We start from the raw sequence: 16,332 nt of genomic DNA, 5'->3' as shown, positions 1-16,332 counted from the left end.
TGCTATTGCCCTACACCAACACTACACCTAAACTTAGCCCTCACAGGAGACTTTGTGCATTTTTAGATTTTCAAAAATACACAATTTAGTATGTTTTTAAGCCTTTTTAATTACGGGGACATAGGCAGTGTCCTCATAAACCACCTTCATATTGTAATACCTCTGTCATACCCATGTCATTATACAAATTTGTGTCCTCATAAACCACACACACACACACACACACACACACACATAACATTGCTGTTGTTTCTCAAATTCTGTGTTTCACATTTGTGAATATCCTTTTGCTTTTGTAATACCACAATACAAACCAATTAGGTTTTATTCTGCTAAATGTAGCCTAAATGTTTTGTGTTGCGCCTAAGTCATTATAGCATGTGAAATAACAGAAAATATACCATTTACCACAACTTAACGTGTCTAATCAGCCGGTGGATCGTGATTTTTAATGTAACGTTAACAGTTAATCAAAAAGTCAACTTTAATAGAAATAATTATTAAATAATTGTGTCAAGACGTTTTCATCACAGTTGTGTATTTCCTTGTTTTGTGACTTGAGGGAATGCAACCCGAAATGAACTTATTTACAGACTGATAATTAACAAACTTTCACCAGAGAAAGTGAAAACGCGAGACTTTTAAATGAGATACCGAGAGACTTTTATTTTGAAAAGCGCTTCTTACGCTCTGTCGGTTCAAACAGCGTCCGCCGGCTGCACGCAGGTCTGTGTTGTACTGCGGGATGATTGTCTATTTCTAAAAAAAAAAAGCACAAAATAATCGCGTTTTACGACAGCATTTCACTTTAACGTGTCTAATTCGGCGGATCTGCTCTCGGTGAAGGTATGTGTCTGAAAGGTTTGTGATGTGGTTTTCGGCCCTTTATCAGCTGTCATTGATGTACTCTGGGGCCCTGTTGTGCTCATCATCTATTTCCACAGTTTTTACGGCCCAAATATGACACATTAAAGTACCTTGTTATGTATTTTCTGTTTGTTTTGAACTGATCCACCCAAACCTTCCAAACAAAATATTACAAGTAGTACTGCTGCTGTCAATGCTGCCTTGTGTCATAAATGAAACATTTTGGTGTTGTTGTTGTTACTAAGAGATTAAACTTTGGAGCAGCCAGTGTATTCAGTGGCATTTTGCTTCCTGAAATAGTTGATCTCATGATCCAACTACAAGATACAGATGACGGCTGCTTTCCTTTCTGTGCTTCATATTAGCCTGAGGATCTGGGATGATAGTGGGTGCATCAGTTATTTATCTATATTACATAAATGGTATTATTTAGTTACCACATAACCAAGTTTACAGTCTTATGAGCTCTTTTTGAACTCTGGGTAAATGTCACAGGCCAGGTAGGATAACCTGTGATTCCGGTTTTGCTGCATGGTTTGCTGTTTGGAGGTATTTCGTTTTATAATTTATAAGGGATCATTTTTGGATTAAGCATAACAAAACTAGATCTTTTAGAATTAGTGTTGTTATTGTTAACTGAAACTAAAACTATTATTGTTTTTAGTAATTGAAATAAAACTTGAATAAAATATAAATATTAGTTGAAAATTTTAAAACTGAAAATGAGAAACGTTGCCTTGGCAATAAGCGAAAAAATAAATAAATTGTATTGTAATTATAAATGAAAGTACTAAAACTGAAATAAAAATAGATTAAAGTTTAATAGAAATATATTTTAAAAAATAAATAAAAATTTCAAAATGACAAACTTTAATTAAGATGAAAACATAAAATTAAACGTGAGTGTAAAATACTAATAAATGCTATAATAGTATAAAGATAATACTAAAACAATAAAAATAACAATGATTACCTATGCAATAAAATGCAAGATGGATATAAAGGACCTTTTTTGGGATTGTCATCTGGTTTCTAATCTGGGCATCGTGAAATGTGTTGATTGTTGAGACCATTGGTGGCAATGGTTCTATGATCTACTTAGGGTTACGAAGCTTTTGAGAAACGCAGCCCTGGTTTCTTTTAGCTGTCCTGGCATGAAACTTTTTTCATTACAGTACAAGAAGGAATTAAAAGAAGAAAATATCTAAATATTGTGTGCATCCATTAAATTTGTATTCCTGTGTGATCCCATTTGATTGGTTTCAATGTATGATAAAATTCCAATAGGAATTCTGTGCACATTCCTTTAGATTTTTGTTTTGATTGATTAAGATGTTTAGGTCCTCACATCACAACCCCCCTCCTCTTTCCCTGTAGATGAATGGAGCAGCATTCCCCTCTCCCACAGCCGAGATGGCGGAGATGAACCGGATCCACTATGATCTGGAGTACACAGAGGGCATCAGTCAGAGAATGCGTATTCCTGAGCAGCTCAAAGTGGCTCCGTATGAGCCTGAAGAGCAGGAACTTCCAGAGCATGAGACAATGCTCCACACGGCAATGATGCACGTTCCCGAGAGAATCGTGGTGACAGGTACGAGATGGGAAGATCTTTGTTTGCACATTACAGTGGGATATAGTGCAGTAATGAGGTTTTTTTTTTTGTAGGCCAGGCCAAAAATTTGCATCACCCTGGGCTGCATTTCCCAAAAGCATCGTAATCATAAGTCGATTATAGTTCATTGGTGACAATTAGTTCTACGAGCAACAATGCTTTCGAGAAACGCAGCACTGGTTCTCTCAACAAAAAAAACTAATGGCATTTTTCCATTGGCTTTTGGATTATTGCAGAAAATAGGCCCTGTGACCAACAAAAGTTCATGATACTCACATATTTTGTTCTCATGATAATCTTCACATGAGCACAACTTACATGACTTTTGAAATCTAAATACGAACACCAGAAATAAAAAGATAAACATATAAATGGCTAAGACCACAGTCGCACAACTAAGCTTCTGACAGTTTTCACTCTATATTTAAAAAAAAAAAAAAAAAAATCCTGAAAGTTTGAGTTTGAATAGTTTGCAGGAGTATGATTTTAAACACAATGATGCTGCAAAGCAGACTAGTAAATCTGATGCATTTTATGCTGTAGAATAAAACATGAAAATCTTGTGTTAAGCACAGACCTTTTTTAGGCCTTTAACCATAAACCCGTTGTAGAAACCAAACAAATAATTACAAATTTAAAAATTGCTATCAATGGTTCCCAGTATGTTTTTTTTTAAATTCTTTTTTCATAAAAAAAAAGTAAAAATTCACCAAATCAAAAATCCCCCCCAAAAAAACACCCCAAAATTTAAATTCTGTCTTATTTATTTCTGTCTTATGTCTCATGTGGTTCCTAACCTTTATGACTTTTTTTCTGTGGGACACAAAAAAAATTTTTTTTTTAAATATTCCTTGTGTTTTTTTTTTTATCTAGACAATAAAATGTTGTTTTGGACCCCAGTGACTTTTAATTATAAATAAATAAATAAAAAACAGTTCTTCAGAATATCTTCTTTTGTGTTTTACATAAAAACAAAAGTCATGCATGTTTGGTCAGTTCCATTTGCTAACCAATTGTCAAAGGGTTGAATATCTGATCATTTGCTCAATCTTCCCTTTTAGGAGACAGTGATCACATGCAGTTTCCCAGAGATCTAGACCTCATCCAGTCCACCACACTGGAGTCAACACTGTCCCTCAAGACACCACCTCGGGTCCTGACACTCAACGAAAGGCCCATTGACTTCGAAGTGGAGCAGCCGAGCTCCACCAGTCACCCCAATGAAGAAGTAAGTGGGACAGACCAAATTTAGCAAGACCAAAGCTGTGTAAATGTGACTGGTAATGAACATCACTAAAAAGAGAACAACAGTGTGTCAGCTTGGGTTTAGTAAAATGAGGAACACCTGTCCACTTTTGTTTGTTTCTGCTTCACACAGGTGCGCACGCAATCCAGGACACGTAGAGAGCGCTTGGTCAGTGAGAACACAGGTGTGCATCACAATAGCCAGCTCGCCAGAAATGACTCCATGTGAGTGCAAAGCCACGAATACACACGCATACATACTTTTGTTTCACCTCTGGCACTCTCACTCCATTATATGTTTTTTCCTCCTTCCTGCTGTCTCTCTTTCTCCCGTCATGATGCTGACTCAAAGTGGGTGAGTTAGAACCATGCATGTGTATTGTTTAGTTTCAAGCCCTTTCAGTTTGGCTTTTGTGCTTTTTTTTTTTTTTTTAACCTCAGTGCATGTTATTGCATGTATAGGAGTGAAGCGATCACACTTGTCAGTCATGGTCGAGACCAATTTTATCACAACTTGTGATATTGGTCAGTGTAGTTTAGAGTTGCTTTGTCAGTCAATTTCTCTCATGCCGTGACTGCTTGACAGCTCTATTCTACTCTATTGTTCTCTATTCTATTCTAATGAATGGCCACTCCTGGCATTGAGAAGCTGTTCACACGGATGGTTTGTACTTAAAAAAACAGATCAGTCATTCTCCTTCAACCAGTTGTTTGCTTGTTTTGACATGGTGTTTTCTGATTGGCTGGGCTGTCAGTAAAAGTACGTAAACCCACCATTGACCAGCATCTCTCTTTCTTTTTCTAGACCCCAATAAAATGAAGACTAATACAGCTTCTGCTACTAATCTAAACACGTCACGTCCATCAGACAAACTGTTTTGTTAAATTTTACTCTTAACTTAGATTTAGTAAAAAAAAAACATTTTAACAGAATCTACTAATATAACATAATATAATATAACGTATGCACACTACCGTTTTAGAAGTTTAGGGTCAGTATGTAAGAGATTAATCATTTTATTAAGAAAGGATGCATTCAGTTGATCAAAAGTGACTGTAAAAATATTTATGATGATACGAAAGATTTCTATTTTGAAAAAATTATGTTCTATTTATCAAGGAATCCTCAAAAAAAAAGTATCACAGTTTCTATGAAAATATTAGGCAGCATAACTGTTTACAACATTGATAATAATCGCATATTAGAATGATTTCTGAAGGATCATGTGACGCTGAGCATTGGAATAATGGCTGCTGTAATTTCATCTTTGAATCACAGGTATAAATTACATTTTAAAATATATAAATAGAAAATAGCTCTTTTAAATTGTAAAAATATTTCATAACTGTATTTTAATCAAATAAATGCATGCAAATACTCCTGGGTGAGCATAAGAATCTCAAATATAAAAATACTACCGACCCTGAACTTTTGAATTGTAGTGTATGTAGTTATTTAACAATATTAACTAATACAATAGTAATAAACAAAATTAACTATGTGAATTAACAGTACACAATCCCATCAATGCACTTGTTCTCCTTTACATCAGTAATTAGTTACACAAAACCTGTCAATAATATTTCCAAGTCTTGTTTTACCTTAAACGAAAGACCTAATTAATATTTGCTTAAAGAAAATTAAGCTTTTTTTTCATGACTATGGCAGTTCTAATAAATTTAATAAATACTCTCATTGCAAAAACATTTTGCTAAACTATTCAAAGGATATACTATAAAAATATTATTGTACTATACAAAAACAATATATATGTTAAATTAGTTTTAAATAAAACAATAATATTACAGTATATAACCCTTATTTTATACAGATTATAAAACAAGAAAGTAAGCATGTAGTATGAACAATTGTGCATAATTAATAATAAAACTTTTTCTGGGGCTGGTGAAATGTGACCTGGTCATGAGATTCACCTAACAAATACCTGAGCTGTTTTTGATGTGCACTATTTTTAAAGCAGACCATTTTATGGATCTCAGAGAAGAAGTTGTGTCTGTTTGGATTAGTGTCGAATAGATGGATTCTATGGTTCAGTAAACAGCCTCATCGTTAGTCTGATGTGAGTTCAGCCGTTTCAGATCTGCTTTTGAGGTTGTGTGTTTGTGTTGTTAAACGATGAGAGTTTGCTTGTTTGGGTTTGTATTGGGATTGTGAACCTTTTGTATATATGGTGAGGCTGTTGCCCATCTGTTGCAGTCTTTATTTTCTTCCTCCTCCTATTTCATTCTTTCTCCTTTTATTTCCTTCTTTCTGAAACCTAAAATTTGTTTGACTTTCTCTCTCACTTGTATCTTCTACTTTTCCTCTCTTGTTCTTTCTTTACCTCTCTCTCTCTCTCTCTCTCTCTCTCTCTCTCTCTCTCTCTCTCTCTCTCTCTCTCTCTCTCTTTGTGGTTCGGTCAGTATGACTCCCTCCCCCTCTGCTGCATTGCGCACTATGGCTCCTCTCGGTGGTGCCGAGGATGGCTATAACCTCTTCAGCACTCGCGGCGTCCTTTCCTTCATCCAGTCCACTACACGTCGGGCCTACCAGCAGGTCCTGGAGGTCCTGGACGAGAACCAGCGCAGGTGACCTTTGACATCAGACCCCTGAATCTGCCCTGAAAGACTGACTTTTGGCTAAATTAGCTGTTGCATCAGCGATTAACTAATCAGATTAATCCAGGAACAAAGTCCTCTACGACTGATAGACGTTCACGTGTCATTCTGATAACAAACTGATTTGGAGAGAAAATGCTCTGAGGATATTTGCACTGACAGACAAACAATCTCTTTTCAACTGCAAAGCACAAAACCCTACATATTAAAATTTTAAGAGGTAGTTTGTTAAACGACAGCTTTATCTCTTGTGTTGTTTGCTGTTGGATGTGGACGCGCTGCTTTCTTAAACTCCATTTCTTTCTCAGACTCTCGATTTGGGGTTTTATGTTTAGCATGAGTAGAAATGCGCACAAGATTTTATTTCTTTCTCTTTTGTTGGAATCCTTTATTTTTCCCCTGAGCTTTTAGATTTCATTTAATATTACACAAGCGATTTGTGGCATTGCTGTATAGTTTATAAAGAAATGTTTGTGTTCTTTGCAAGTTTAATCTATATTCATAGCATTTGTGGCATGATAAAAATAAAAATGTATTTTTTATCATTTTATTTAAATTTAAGAAAAAAATCAGCTGTATTTTTGGTTACATGAGAACTTATTTATGTTATTATATTTCACTACTGTATTATTCCTTAAAATATACACTGACACACATTTATTTGATCAAAAATACAATAAACAGTAAAATTGTGAAATTATTACAGTTTGAAGTAACTGTTGTTGTAACATTTTAAAATGTAATTTATTGCTGTGATGTAATTAATTTTGCAAATGTAATTTAAGCTGAATTTCTTGCAGCCATTACTTCAGTCTTTAATATGTGACCCTGGACCACAAAACCAGTCTTAAGTGTCAATGTTTTGACAAGATTTATACAATATCTGAAAGCTGAATAAATAAGCTTTCCATTGATGTATGGTTTGTTAGGATAGGATAATATTTGGCTGAGATGCAACTATTTGAAAATCTGGAATCTGAGGGTGCAAAAAAATCGAAATATTGAGAAAACCACCTTTAAAGTTTTGATATATTTTTACGGTAAGAAATTTACAAAATATCATCATGGAACATGATCTTTAGTTAATATCCTAATGATTTTTGGCATAAAAGAAAAATTGATAAATTTGACCCATACAGTGTATTTTTGGCTATTTCGAAAATTTAAACCCCAGCGACTTAAGACTGGTTTTGTGCTCCAGGGTCACATATCACATGATCCTTCAGAAATCATTTTAATATGCTGATTTGCTGCTAAAGAAACATTTCTTATTATCATTTTTTCTTTAGTGAACGATATTATGCCACAAATGCTGTGAATTGATACAGCCTTAAATTGAATACAGAACATTCCTTTAATTTTGGTTTCTGTGAATACCTGCACAGTTGGTATTCATGAGCTCATTTCCTGTGCCCTGTGACTTGCTTGGCTTTTCATTAGTAGCTTTCAGAATGGCATTAACTTCAATTCAACTGACAGGCACTAAACTCAAATGTAGGTTTGTGTAAAACCACTGTCTGAAAATGAGACAATTTTTTTTTACATCTGTGCAGTTGGCTGGTTTACCATAAAGTCATAATTTCTTTTGCAAGGTTTATTTGTGAGACTAAGACCTCCTGCAATATATATTGTATTCCAGTTGAAGTCCATGTTATTAAAGTTGTCTGTCTATGTCTTCTTTTGTCCTTTCCCTCTCTCACTTTCTCCATATCCGCTTCTCAGCAAGCCATCTCTTAGAGGGGGTTCAACCCTTTCTAACCCTCAGCATGACAACAGGTAACTTCCTCTCATCTCTTCCTTCTCGTCCCTCTCGTCTCTCTCAATACAATCTCAGTATCTTATAAATGAAATAATGTTTTTGACAGGCATGCCCTGGCCACACTGGACTCGACTCTGGAGGTAGGAGCAGATGACATGGCTGTTGTGGACGCCACCTCTCTACGCAGACAGGTATTATTCTGTTCTTTAATGTTGTACAGGATTTAAAGAAACATGTAAAAGTAGAATTTAAAAAATTAAAGACACATTTTATATACACTACCTTTCAAATGTTTTTGAAAGAAGTCTCTTAGGCTCACCAAGGCTGCATTTATTTGATAAAAAATACAAAACAGTACAAAAGAATTCCTGTGATGACATTTCAGCATCATTACTCACATGATCCTTCAGAAGTCATTCTGATATGCTGATTTGGTGCCTTAAGAAAAGTTTTGTATTATCATCAATGCTAAAAACAGTAGTGCTGATGAATATTTGTGCGGAAACCTTGATAGGATTCTACAGAAAATTCAAAGAACATTATTTATTTAACATTATAAATGACTTTACTCACACTTTTGATCAATTTAAAGCATCCTTGCTGAATAAAAGTCTTAATTTCTTTCAGAAAAATCTTACTGATCCCAAATTTTTAAACAGTAGTCTGTGTAACTGTGCATTACTTGACCTGAGAGATGGAGGGGTTTATTCATTCCTTTGATTTCATGTCATTACAGATTGTCAAGCTGAACCGGCGTTTGCAGCTCTTGGAGGAGGAGAACAAAGAGAGAGTCAAGCGAGAAATGATCATGTATTCCATCACTGTAGCTTTCTGGCTTATCAACAGCTGGGTTTGGTTCCGTCGCTGAAGCTACATGGACTCTGCAATGTGGGAGGGGCCAAATCAAAACTCCGCCCCTCTGTTCTATGTGTCAAACTTTAGCCGTATTTTTTAATGGCTAAAATGTTTTATTTTCTTCACAGTAAGAGCGGTAAAGTCAGAGATAGCTTTCGTGTTGTTTGTCTATCTGGTTTCATTTTATTATTATAAATATGTATTTATACTTTTTTTTTTATTTGTACAACTGTACAATTGTTGTTTTTCTTGGTTTTGTACGTTTAATTACTTTTTGATTTGTTTTTGTTTTTTTGTTTTCAAGCATGAACCAGATGTATATATTACTTCACCTGTCTTTGAGCTTTGGCTGTAATCATTTATTTTTCCATAGGTTTACTATACAAATTAGTACAATATTATGTCAACTTTTACAAAGACCAATGGAATGGAATGCACTGATATGGCATAGTCAAAAGAAAAGTATATAATATTGAATAATAAGAATATTTACAGACTGTTGTGATTTTAGGGACGTTATGTACATCTGTATGTTACTTGCATCGAAGAAACCATACTTGTTAAGTGTGAGTTTAGTCCTGGTCATTATTTATGTACATTATTGTAACATGCTGATGTTGTTATTTCTGCAGGATATTACTGAAATGATACACATTCAGTTTTTCCTCTCACAGAGCCATGAATATTGTAGTAAAAACGCTTTTATTTTAATAAATGACAACAGTAGTGAACTGCACTCTATCTTGTCTGCTTTTAATCTTCTGGATTTGCTTGTTTGTTTCATTTCTTGGTCTTGAGCATGACAGATTAAAAGTAAAAAAATATATATATTGTTAGTGATTTAAAAATATGTACTTAGTATTTATTTTTATATTACTATAATATTATATTTAGGAAAAAAAACTTTTATGTATTTATTTTTTTAGGTTTGACCAATTTTAAAAGTTTTAGTCAATTTTGTTAGGCTATTTTGTCATTTTTATTTTCAAATAGATTTAATTATATTCATTTTAGTTTATTTGTCGTAATTGTAGTATCTTAACTTATTTCAGTTAGTTGCCAAGGCAATATTTTTGTTTGCATTTAAGTTTATCTAATACTTACATATTTGTATCTATTTTTTTTTATTTAAGTTTTTCATATAATTATGTATTATTTATTATGCATTTATTTCAACTATTTCATTTACTGGAAAAAATAAAAAATAGTTTTAATTAACAAATAACAACGCTAAAACTTATATTAAGTACCATGGTCATTCATACTTTTTATATTGTACTAATAAGTAATTGCTATATTGATGATTATTAAAAAGTATTACACAACTTTGGGTAGTTTTAATCACTTGTGGCGACATGTTCATTTGTTATTTCTGGAGTCCACCTTGACAAACAGCACAAACTTCACACTCCAGTCCAGTTGGTGGCGGTAATAGACCATAAGTTGGCTTGTCAACCGCCAATAAACGACACAAGAAGAAGAAGAAGAAGAAACAGCACAAACTCAGTGCTCCGGACACGTGGTGGCGCTGTGGACATTTCTCTCCCGCTTTCCGTCGCGGCTGTCATGGCGGCGTGCAGGGCGCTCGTGAGTCGCGCTGTATTACCTCTGCATTTCCATCATGTGTGCAGAGGAGTGATGCTCACACACATCAGAGAGAAGAAGAGATGGATGAAGGCTTACACGCTCATCATGGAGAGGAAGAGAAAGATGGAGGGACCTCCGCCTCCAAAGCCACGGTCAGTAGAACATCTCAAGGCCACTTGTGATACTCTCCGGCTGTGTCTCAAATCATAGTGAGCTGCCTACCTAGACCATACCTGTCAAGTTTTGGATTTGAAAATAAGGGAAATTTTCCGGCGCCCGCCGCGAGCAGTCCCACCACCCCAACCAAGCTCCAGTATCCCTTACATTTTAAGACAGGTGACAAGAAAGCTAAAATCACCACTTGTCAACCACTTATAAACTACAATTGGCTTTATGCACAGCTGCACTACTTCCTGAACTTCAGGCAGCTCCTTTGTTTCCTGTCTGCCATTATTGGACAAACTGATTAGTCCAGGTGATCAGTTTGTCCAATAATGGCAGACAGGAAACAAAGGAGCTGCCTGAAGTTCAGGAAGTAGTGCAGCTGTGCATAAAGCCAATGATAGGCCTACCTTTGTTGACACTGACATGCTGTGAACATTCATAGCCTAAATGAAAACACAAAAGGGTATATATGAAGAGCATTTATTTAAATTTATTTTATTTGCATATTTTCTGTTCATTTAACATTGCTTGTCTTTACATTTCATTTTCATTCCACATTCTTTTCACATTCACACACTCATTCATTTCATATTGCTTTTTTGTACAGTTTTTATTTTCATTTCACATAACTTTTCTTTACTCTTTTAGTGACTTATTGTACTCATTTGTTGCAGACTTTGCATTCTTTAAGACTGTTTTGGCAGGAGTGCCTTCCTTCTCTGTCCTGGCGTCCATCATCTGTCTGTTTTTTTCTTCTTTTTTTCCCGCGTCGTCACTCATCAACTCATCAACTCATCATCTGACCTCACACGCTAACCTGTAGGCTACTGCAGGTGGCAGTTATCGCGAGGCTAGTGACAGAGCTCAGATTTTTTTTGGGGGGCCGTTTTTATTTTTTTTTAATAACGCAGGTTAAAATACGGGAGATTTACGGGAAAATACTAATACGGGAGGACGGTGGGAAAGAAGGGTAAATTACGGGAATTTCCCGGCCAAAACGGTATACTTGACAGGTATGACCTAGACATTATATCTAGAGCATGCCTGTGATCCCAACAAAATGCTGTCTAGGTAGGCAACACACTAGGTTTTGAGTAACAGCCAGTAAATATCAATATAAACGCATTATGTATTGATCATTTTACGGATAAATGAGATTGTTGGTGATATTTTGTGACTTTCCTTCTCTTCGTTTGTTTGTATTGTGACCACTAAACCTGCAGATGTGTTACCCCATGCATTCTAGTCGTTACTTTATCCTGTCATCTATTCGAGGCTGAAATAGTAGCATTTTTTTATTTCCTATCAATTACAGGCTTTTCACTTAATACACTTTAACAAAGTATACACTGCGGTAATGAAAATGCTTGACTAATACTCAAAGTATTTATTTTTTTACGTTTTAAACTAGGAGCATGTTGTTTTTCAAAGAAAAATGTGATGGCAGCTCATACAATACCACTATTAATACTGGTTTGAGGCATATATATATATATATATATATATATATATATATATATATATATATAATGCTTATCTTAGTATATCTTACTAAGCAAGGCACCGAACCCCCAATTGCTCCCCGGGCGCCGCAGCATGGCTGCCCACTGCTCCGGGTGTGTGTGTGTGTGCATTTGTTCACTACTCACTGCTGTGTGTGTGCACTTGGATGGGTTAAACGCAGAGCACCAATTTCGAGTATGGGTCACCATACTTGACAATACGTCACGACTTTCACTTTTTTATATCTTAGGTCATTTTGAAATGATTGGCATTGATAAACCTTCTTAAAGGGATAGTTCACCCAAAAATTAAAATTGTCATCATTTACTCGTTTAATTAAATTTTTGTATTTTTATGTATAAACAAAACTTTAATGACATCAAATTACACACCTGTGTGTGTGTGTGCTTGTTTATGCTACATTGTGGGGACACAAGGATAGTAAAACCTGAAATTTTTGACATTGTGGGGACTGGCCTGGCGAGTGCTGTTTATCTGAAAGTGTAAATGCAAACAGGTTTTCTGTAAGAGGTAGGTCGGGGGTGCCCAGCCCTGGTCCTGGCGATGGACTGTCCTGCAAAGTTTAGCTCCAACTCTAATAAAACACAAACTGAAGACCTTAATTAGTTGCTTCAGGTGTGTTTGATTAGAGTTGGAGCTAAACTTTGCAGGACAGTCGATCGCCAGGACCAGGGTTGGGCACCCCTGGGGTAGGTTAAGGGTTAGAGGATAGAAAATATTGTTTGGTCAGTATAAAAGTTATAGAAGTCTATGGAAATCCCCACAATTCACATACACACACACACACACACACACACACACAAATGTTGTTATTTTATGTGCACCTCTTTAACCCTCTTTTCTCTTCCCGTCAGCTCCCAGCAGCCAAACTTTGATCATCATGCTGAAGTGGAGGCTTTCAGTGCCCGACTGCAGGAGAGTTTCTCTCTGGAGCTTCTGAAGACGGCATTTGTGAGCACGTGTTACCTGCGATCTGAGGAGGAGAGGAGGCGAGCGCTGGGCCTTGATTTGGAGACAACCACCCTCAACCTGAAAGACAACGCCGAGCTGCGTGTGCACGGTCAACAGTTCACAAAGGTGAGAACACTGAGGAGTCTTATGCTCAAAAATTGGTATGATATTCATATTCCTCTCCTTCTGTTGTTTTGTACAGGGTTTCCTCAGTGACTGGTGCAGGGGCAGCTTTCCCAGCCTGCCTGAGGAGGGTGTGGCAGCTGTCGTAGGCCACCTGACAGGGTCAGAGGTCATGTGTCACGTTGCACGGAACCTCGCAGTGGAGGATTTGACGATGAGTGCAGAGTTTCCTGTTCCAGATGAAACCCTGCAAGGAACGTTCTTCGCTGTGATTGGTGCTCTGGAGCAGAGCAGCGGGCCTTTGCGAGCCGGGCTTTTCATTAGAGTAAAAAAAAAAAAAGTTAACACTTCATGATTGTTATTTTTGTTTTTTTTAAATGAAATTATATTGTTATATATATTATTTATATGTGGAGTGGGGGGGGGGGGATTTAACATTAAAAAACATAAAATTTCTAATGTTTAATTTTAGAATTACATGTTTATTTTATTTAAAATTTTTGAATAATTGTGTATATGTATGTATGTGTATGTATATAATATACATAAATTTGTCATTTATTTTTCTTTTTTAAGATGTATACATATTTAACAGATATCTATATTTATGTATCGGTCTAGCTATATTTATATATCATTTTAATATTATATTTTATTTATAAGTGTGTGCGTGTGAAATTTAAAATTAATTTTAAAAATAAAATTTCTAATTGTATGTAATTATAGAAGTTTTATTATATATTTTTAATTGTTATATTACATGTGTTACAGACCCTAATCTTTGTGCACTTGTTGATCCATTTGTTGGGTGTGTGATTTTGCAGGATTTCCTGGTGACTCAGCTAATAGGGAAAGATCTGTTTGACATGTGGAAAGTGGTTGATCCCATGGGGCTGCTGGTTAAAGAACTGACCCGTAAAGGTATAGCTCTGCCTGAGCCTCGCCTCATTCGGTCTGCTGGCGCCAGTACCGTCCTCCCTCTCTATTTCGTCGGGCTTTACAGGTATGACACAAGCGTTAATAAGCTGCATGAGGTCATTGTTAATTTCACTGATAAGTTAGTAACAAAAAAATTATATTTACAGATCATTGTGTAATGTCACACTGCTATGTATCTAAACCCTGATCTATACTCCACAGTCTGTAAATAAAGCTCTATTTGATTAATCTGAAGTGTCATTTCAGGGTCGAGTCAGATTTATTCTGGTCTTTACTCCAGGAAACTTTTTCAGACACACTATGGCAAATAATCAATACTCTTCTAGGTTTAGGTTTTTGATTGATTTTTAAAATGCCAAGTCTTTTTTTGTGTCAGTGACCGTAAGCTGCTGGCTCAAGGTCCAGGCGAGACTGTCCTGGCTGCTGAAGAAGAGGCAGCACGCGTGGCTCTGAGGAAACTCTATGGCTTCACCGAGAACCGCAGACCGTGGGACTTCACTGCCCCCCGTGAGCAGCTTCAGAAGCCCAGCGCACAGGCTCTCACCAGTGGATAAATGACAGACTCCAACGATCAATGTTTTGTACTGTGGCTTGAAGAGCAGATTCCAGTGGGAGCCAAAATATGTACATGCATCATCTGCTCTATGTAGGTTGAAACTTGATTTAATTTGCTGAAATGTGTCCGTCGGGTCACTGGAGTCCAACTTAATATCCCAGAAAGACTGAAACTCTTGATGTACTACATACTAGGGTAATTAAAATCATCATATACATCCACCATAAGAACATTCATCTGTTCTGCAGGTGCATGTTTTTTAGATATTCTTCTTCTTTCATTTATTGCTGCATATTATTGATGTATATAAATGGTAAGCTTCATTGCTTCTAAAAGTTCTGAACAAAATGTTCCATTTGAAGTGTTCAGTCTGGATAGAACTTTTTGTTGTCATGGATACTGGTTTTGCTCAGTGGTTCCAAGTTGGTCACCTTAAAGATGTTTGACTCATCTAATCAGCCAGATTCTTACTTGGCCAGCACAAGTGGTGATTAGAAAAGCAGATAACTGCTCTTCTGTTGTTAAATTATCTTTGTTTGAAGTTTTTTTTACAGTATTCAACCTACCGTTTTTTACATCTTGCTATGTCTATAATCTTAATGAATCCTGATGAGCAAACCACCATATTCATGTTTTAAATGCCAGTCAAACTTAATAAAATGAACTTGTAATATAAACCAATCTGTCACTAAGAGTTTAAATGAATAGTCTTATAAAAAGTTTCAGTAGGTTTTCCTTCAGTTGCATCATCTTTCATTCTTCCATTGATTTCTTTAACACAGTAAAATATTGTACTTGCACTGTATAAAGAGATGAATTCTTGTGAATTATCTTGCGGTTCATAATTTTTAATGTCTAAATTTTACTTAAACTAAAAACAATTGTGTACACTGTAAAAAAAAAAAAAAAAAAAAATTAAAGGTGTATATAACACATTATTGTAGTATGTTTTACAAGAAAATACAATTTCAGTCTTTCTACTTAAATTTCACACTTGGTTCAGTGTTACATGACAGTTCTTTCTGATTATTTGTGAAATTGATTAGCAATTTTTGAGTGAAAATTTCTACATTTCAGTGTAGGAATAAATTTTAAATAGTTTTCATACATATTGTTTGCAGAAATAACTGCAAAGAAAAAGCCAGCAACACGTGCATTCTCCAATAATCTTTTTTTAGGGTGTATATTAGGTATGTGGCATATAACATATAATCTGAGACCCATATTATCTGAAAACATACAACACTGCTACTCCCCTGTCACATGAGGTAATAAGTGTGGGTAGTGAAGACTTCAAAGCATATGCCTTTACAAAACGTGAAATAATATTCACTGAAGTCAAAGGGGACAACTAGCCTGTCTCTCCCACACAGCATTTGGCCAATGCTTTATTTAATAGACAGCTTCATTTATCACTTCATTATACATATTCATGGCCATCCTAAAAGCAAAAGGAGATTAATAAAGTCGATTCGTGTACCCAGCGAGCCAAATCCTCTGAATTAGGTCACTTGCAGAGAATTTGAG

General features: G+C 35.7%; 2 protein-coding genes across 4 annotated transcripts; both read left to right on the top strand.

The window, feature by feature from the left end:
- Window positions 1-685: 685 nt before the first annotated feature.
- mffa (mitochondrial fission factor a) lies at window positions 686-9,715 on the top strand. Of its 2 annotated transcripts, XM_079387307.1 has the most exons (8): window positions 686-846; window positions 2,245-2,461; window positions 3,544-3,710; window positions 3,861-3,952; window positions 6,152-6,316; window positions 8,069-8,122; window positions 8,212-8,296; window positions 8,842-9,695. In XM_079387307.1, exons 2-8 carry the CDS (start codon window positions 2,245-2,247, stop codon window positions 8,971-8,973), a joined length of 912 nt encoding a protein of 303 aa, XP_079243433.1. In that variant the 5' UTR covers window positions 686-846; the 3' UTR covers window positions 8,974-9,695. The 2 variants fall into 2 exon arrangements, with proteins under 2 accessions (XP_079243433.1, XP_079243434.1); XM_079387308.1 differs by lacking the exon at window positions 6,152-6,316 and having other exon boundaries at window positions 8,842-9,715.
- Window positions 9,716-10,448: 733 nt separating this feature from the next.
- On the top strand, window positions 10,449-15,699 carry mrpl44 (mitochondrial ribosomal protein L44). 2 transcript variants are annotated; one of them, XM_079387303.1, is made up of 5 exons: window positions 10,449-10,699; window positions 13,091-13,313; window positions 13,390-13,635; window positions 14,135-14,313; window positions 14,626-15,699. In XM_079387303.1, exons 1-5 carry the CDS (start codon window positions 10,527-10,529, stop codon window positions 14,801-14,803), a joined length of 999 nt encoding a protein of 332 aa, XP_079243429.1. In that variant the 5' UTR covers window positions 10,449-10,526; the 3' UTR covers window positions 14,804-15,699. The 2 variants fall into 2 exon arrangements, with proteins under 2 accessions (XP_079243429.1, XP_079243428.1); XM_079387302.1 differs by having other exon boundaries at window positions 10,514-10,699; window positions 13,390-13,650.
- The last annotated feature ends 633 nt before the right edge of the window (window positions 15,700-16,332 follow it).

This window comes from Barbus barbus, assembly GCF_936440315.1.
Source record: "Barbus barbus genome assembly, chromosome: 31".
NCBI lineage: Eukaryota > Metazoa > Chordata > Actinopteri > Cypriniformes > Cyprinidae > Barbus > Barbus barbus.
Note: the sequence above shows the minus strand (reverse complement) of the source record. Positions and strands in the feature narration are given on the sequence as shown.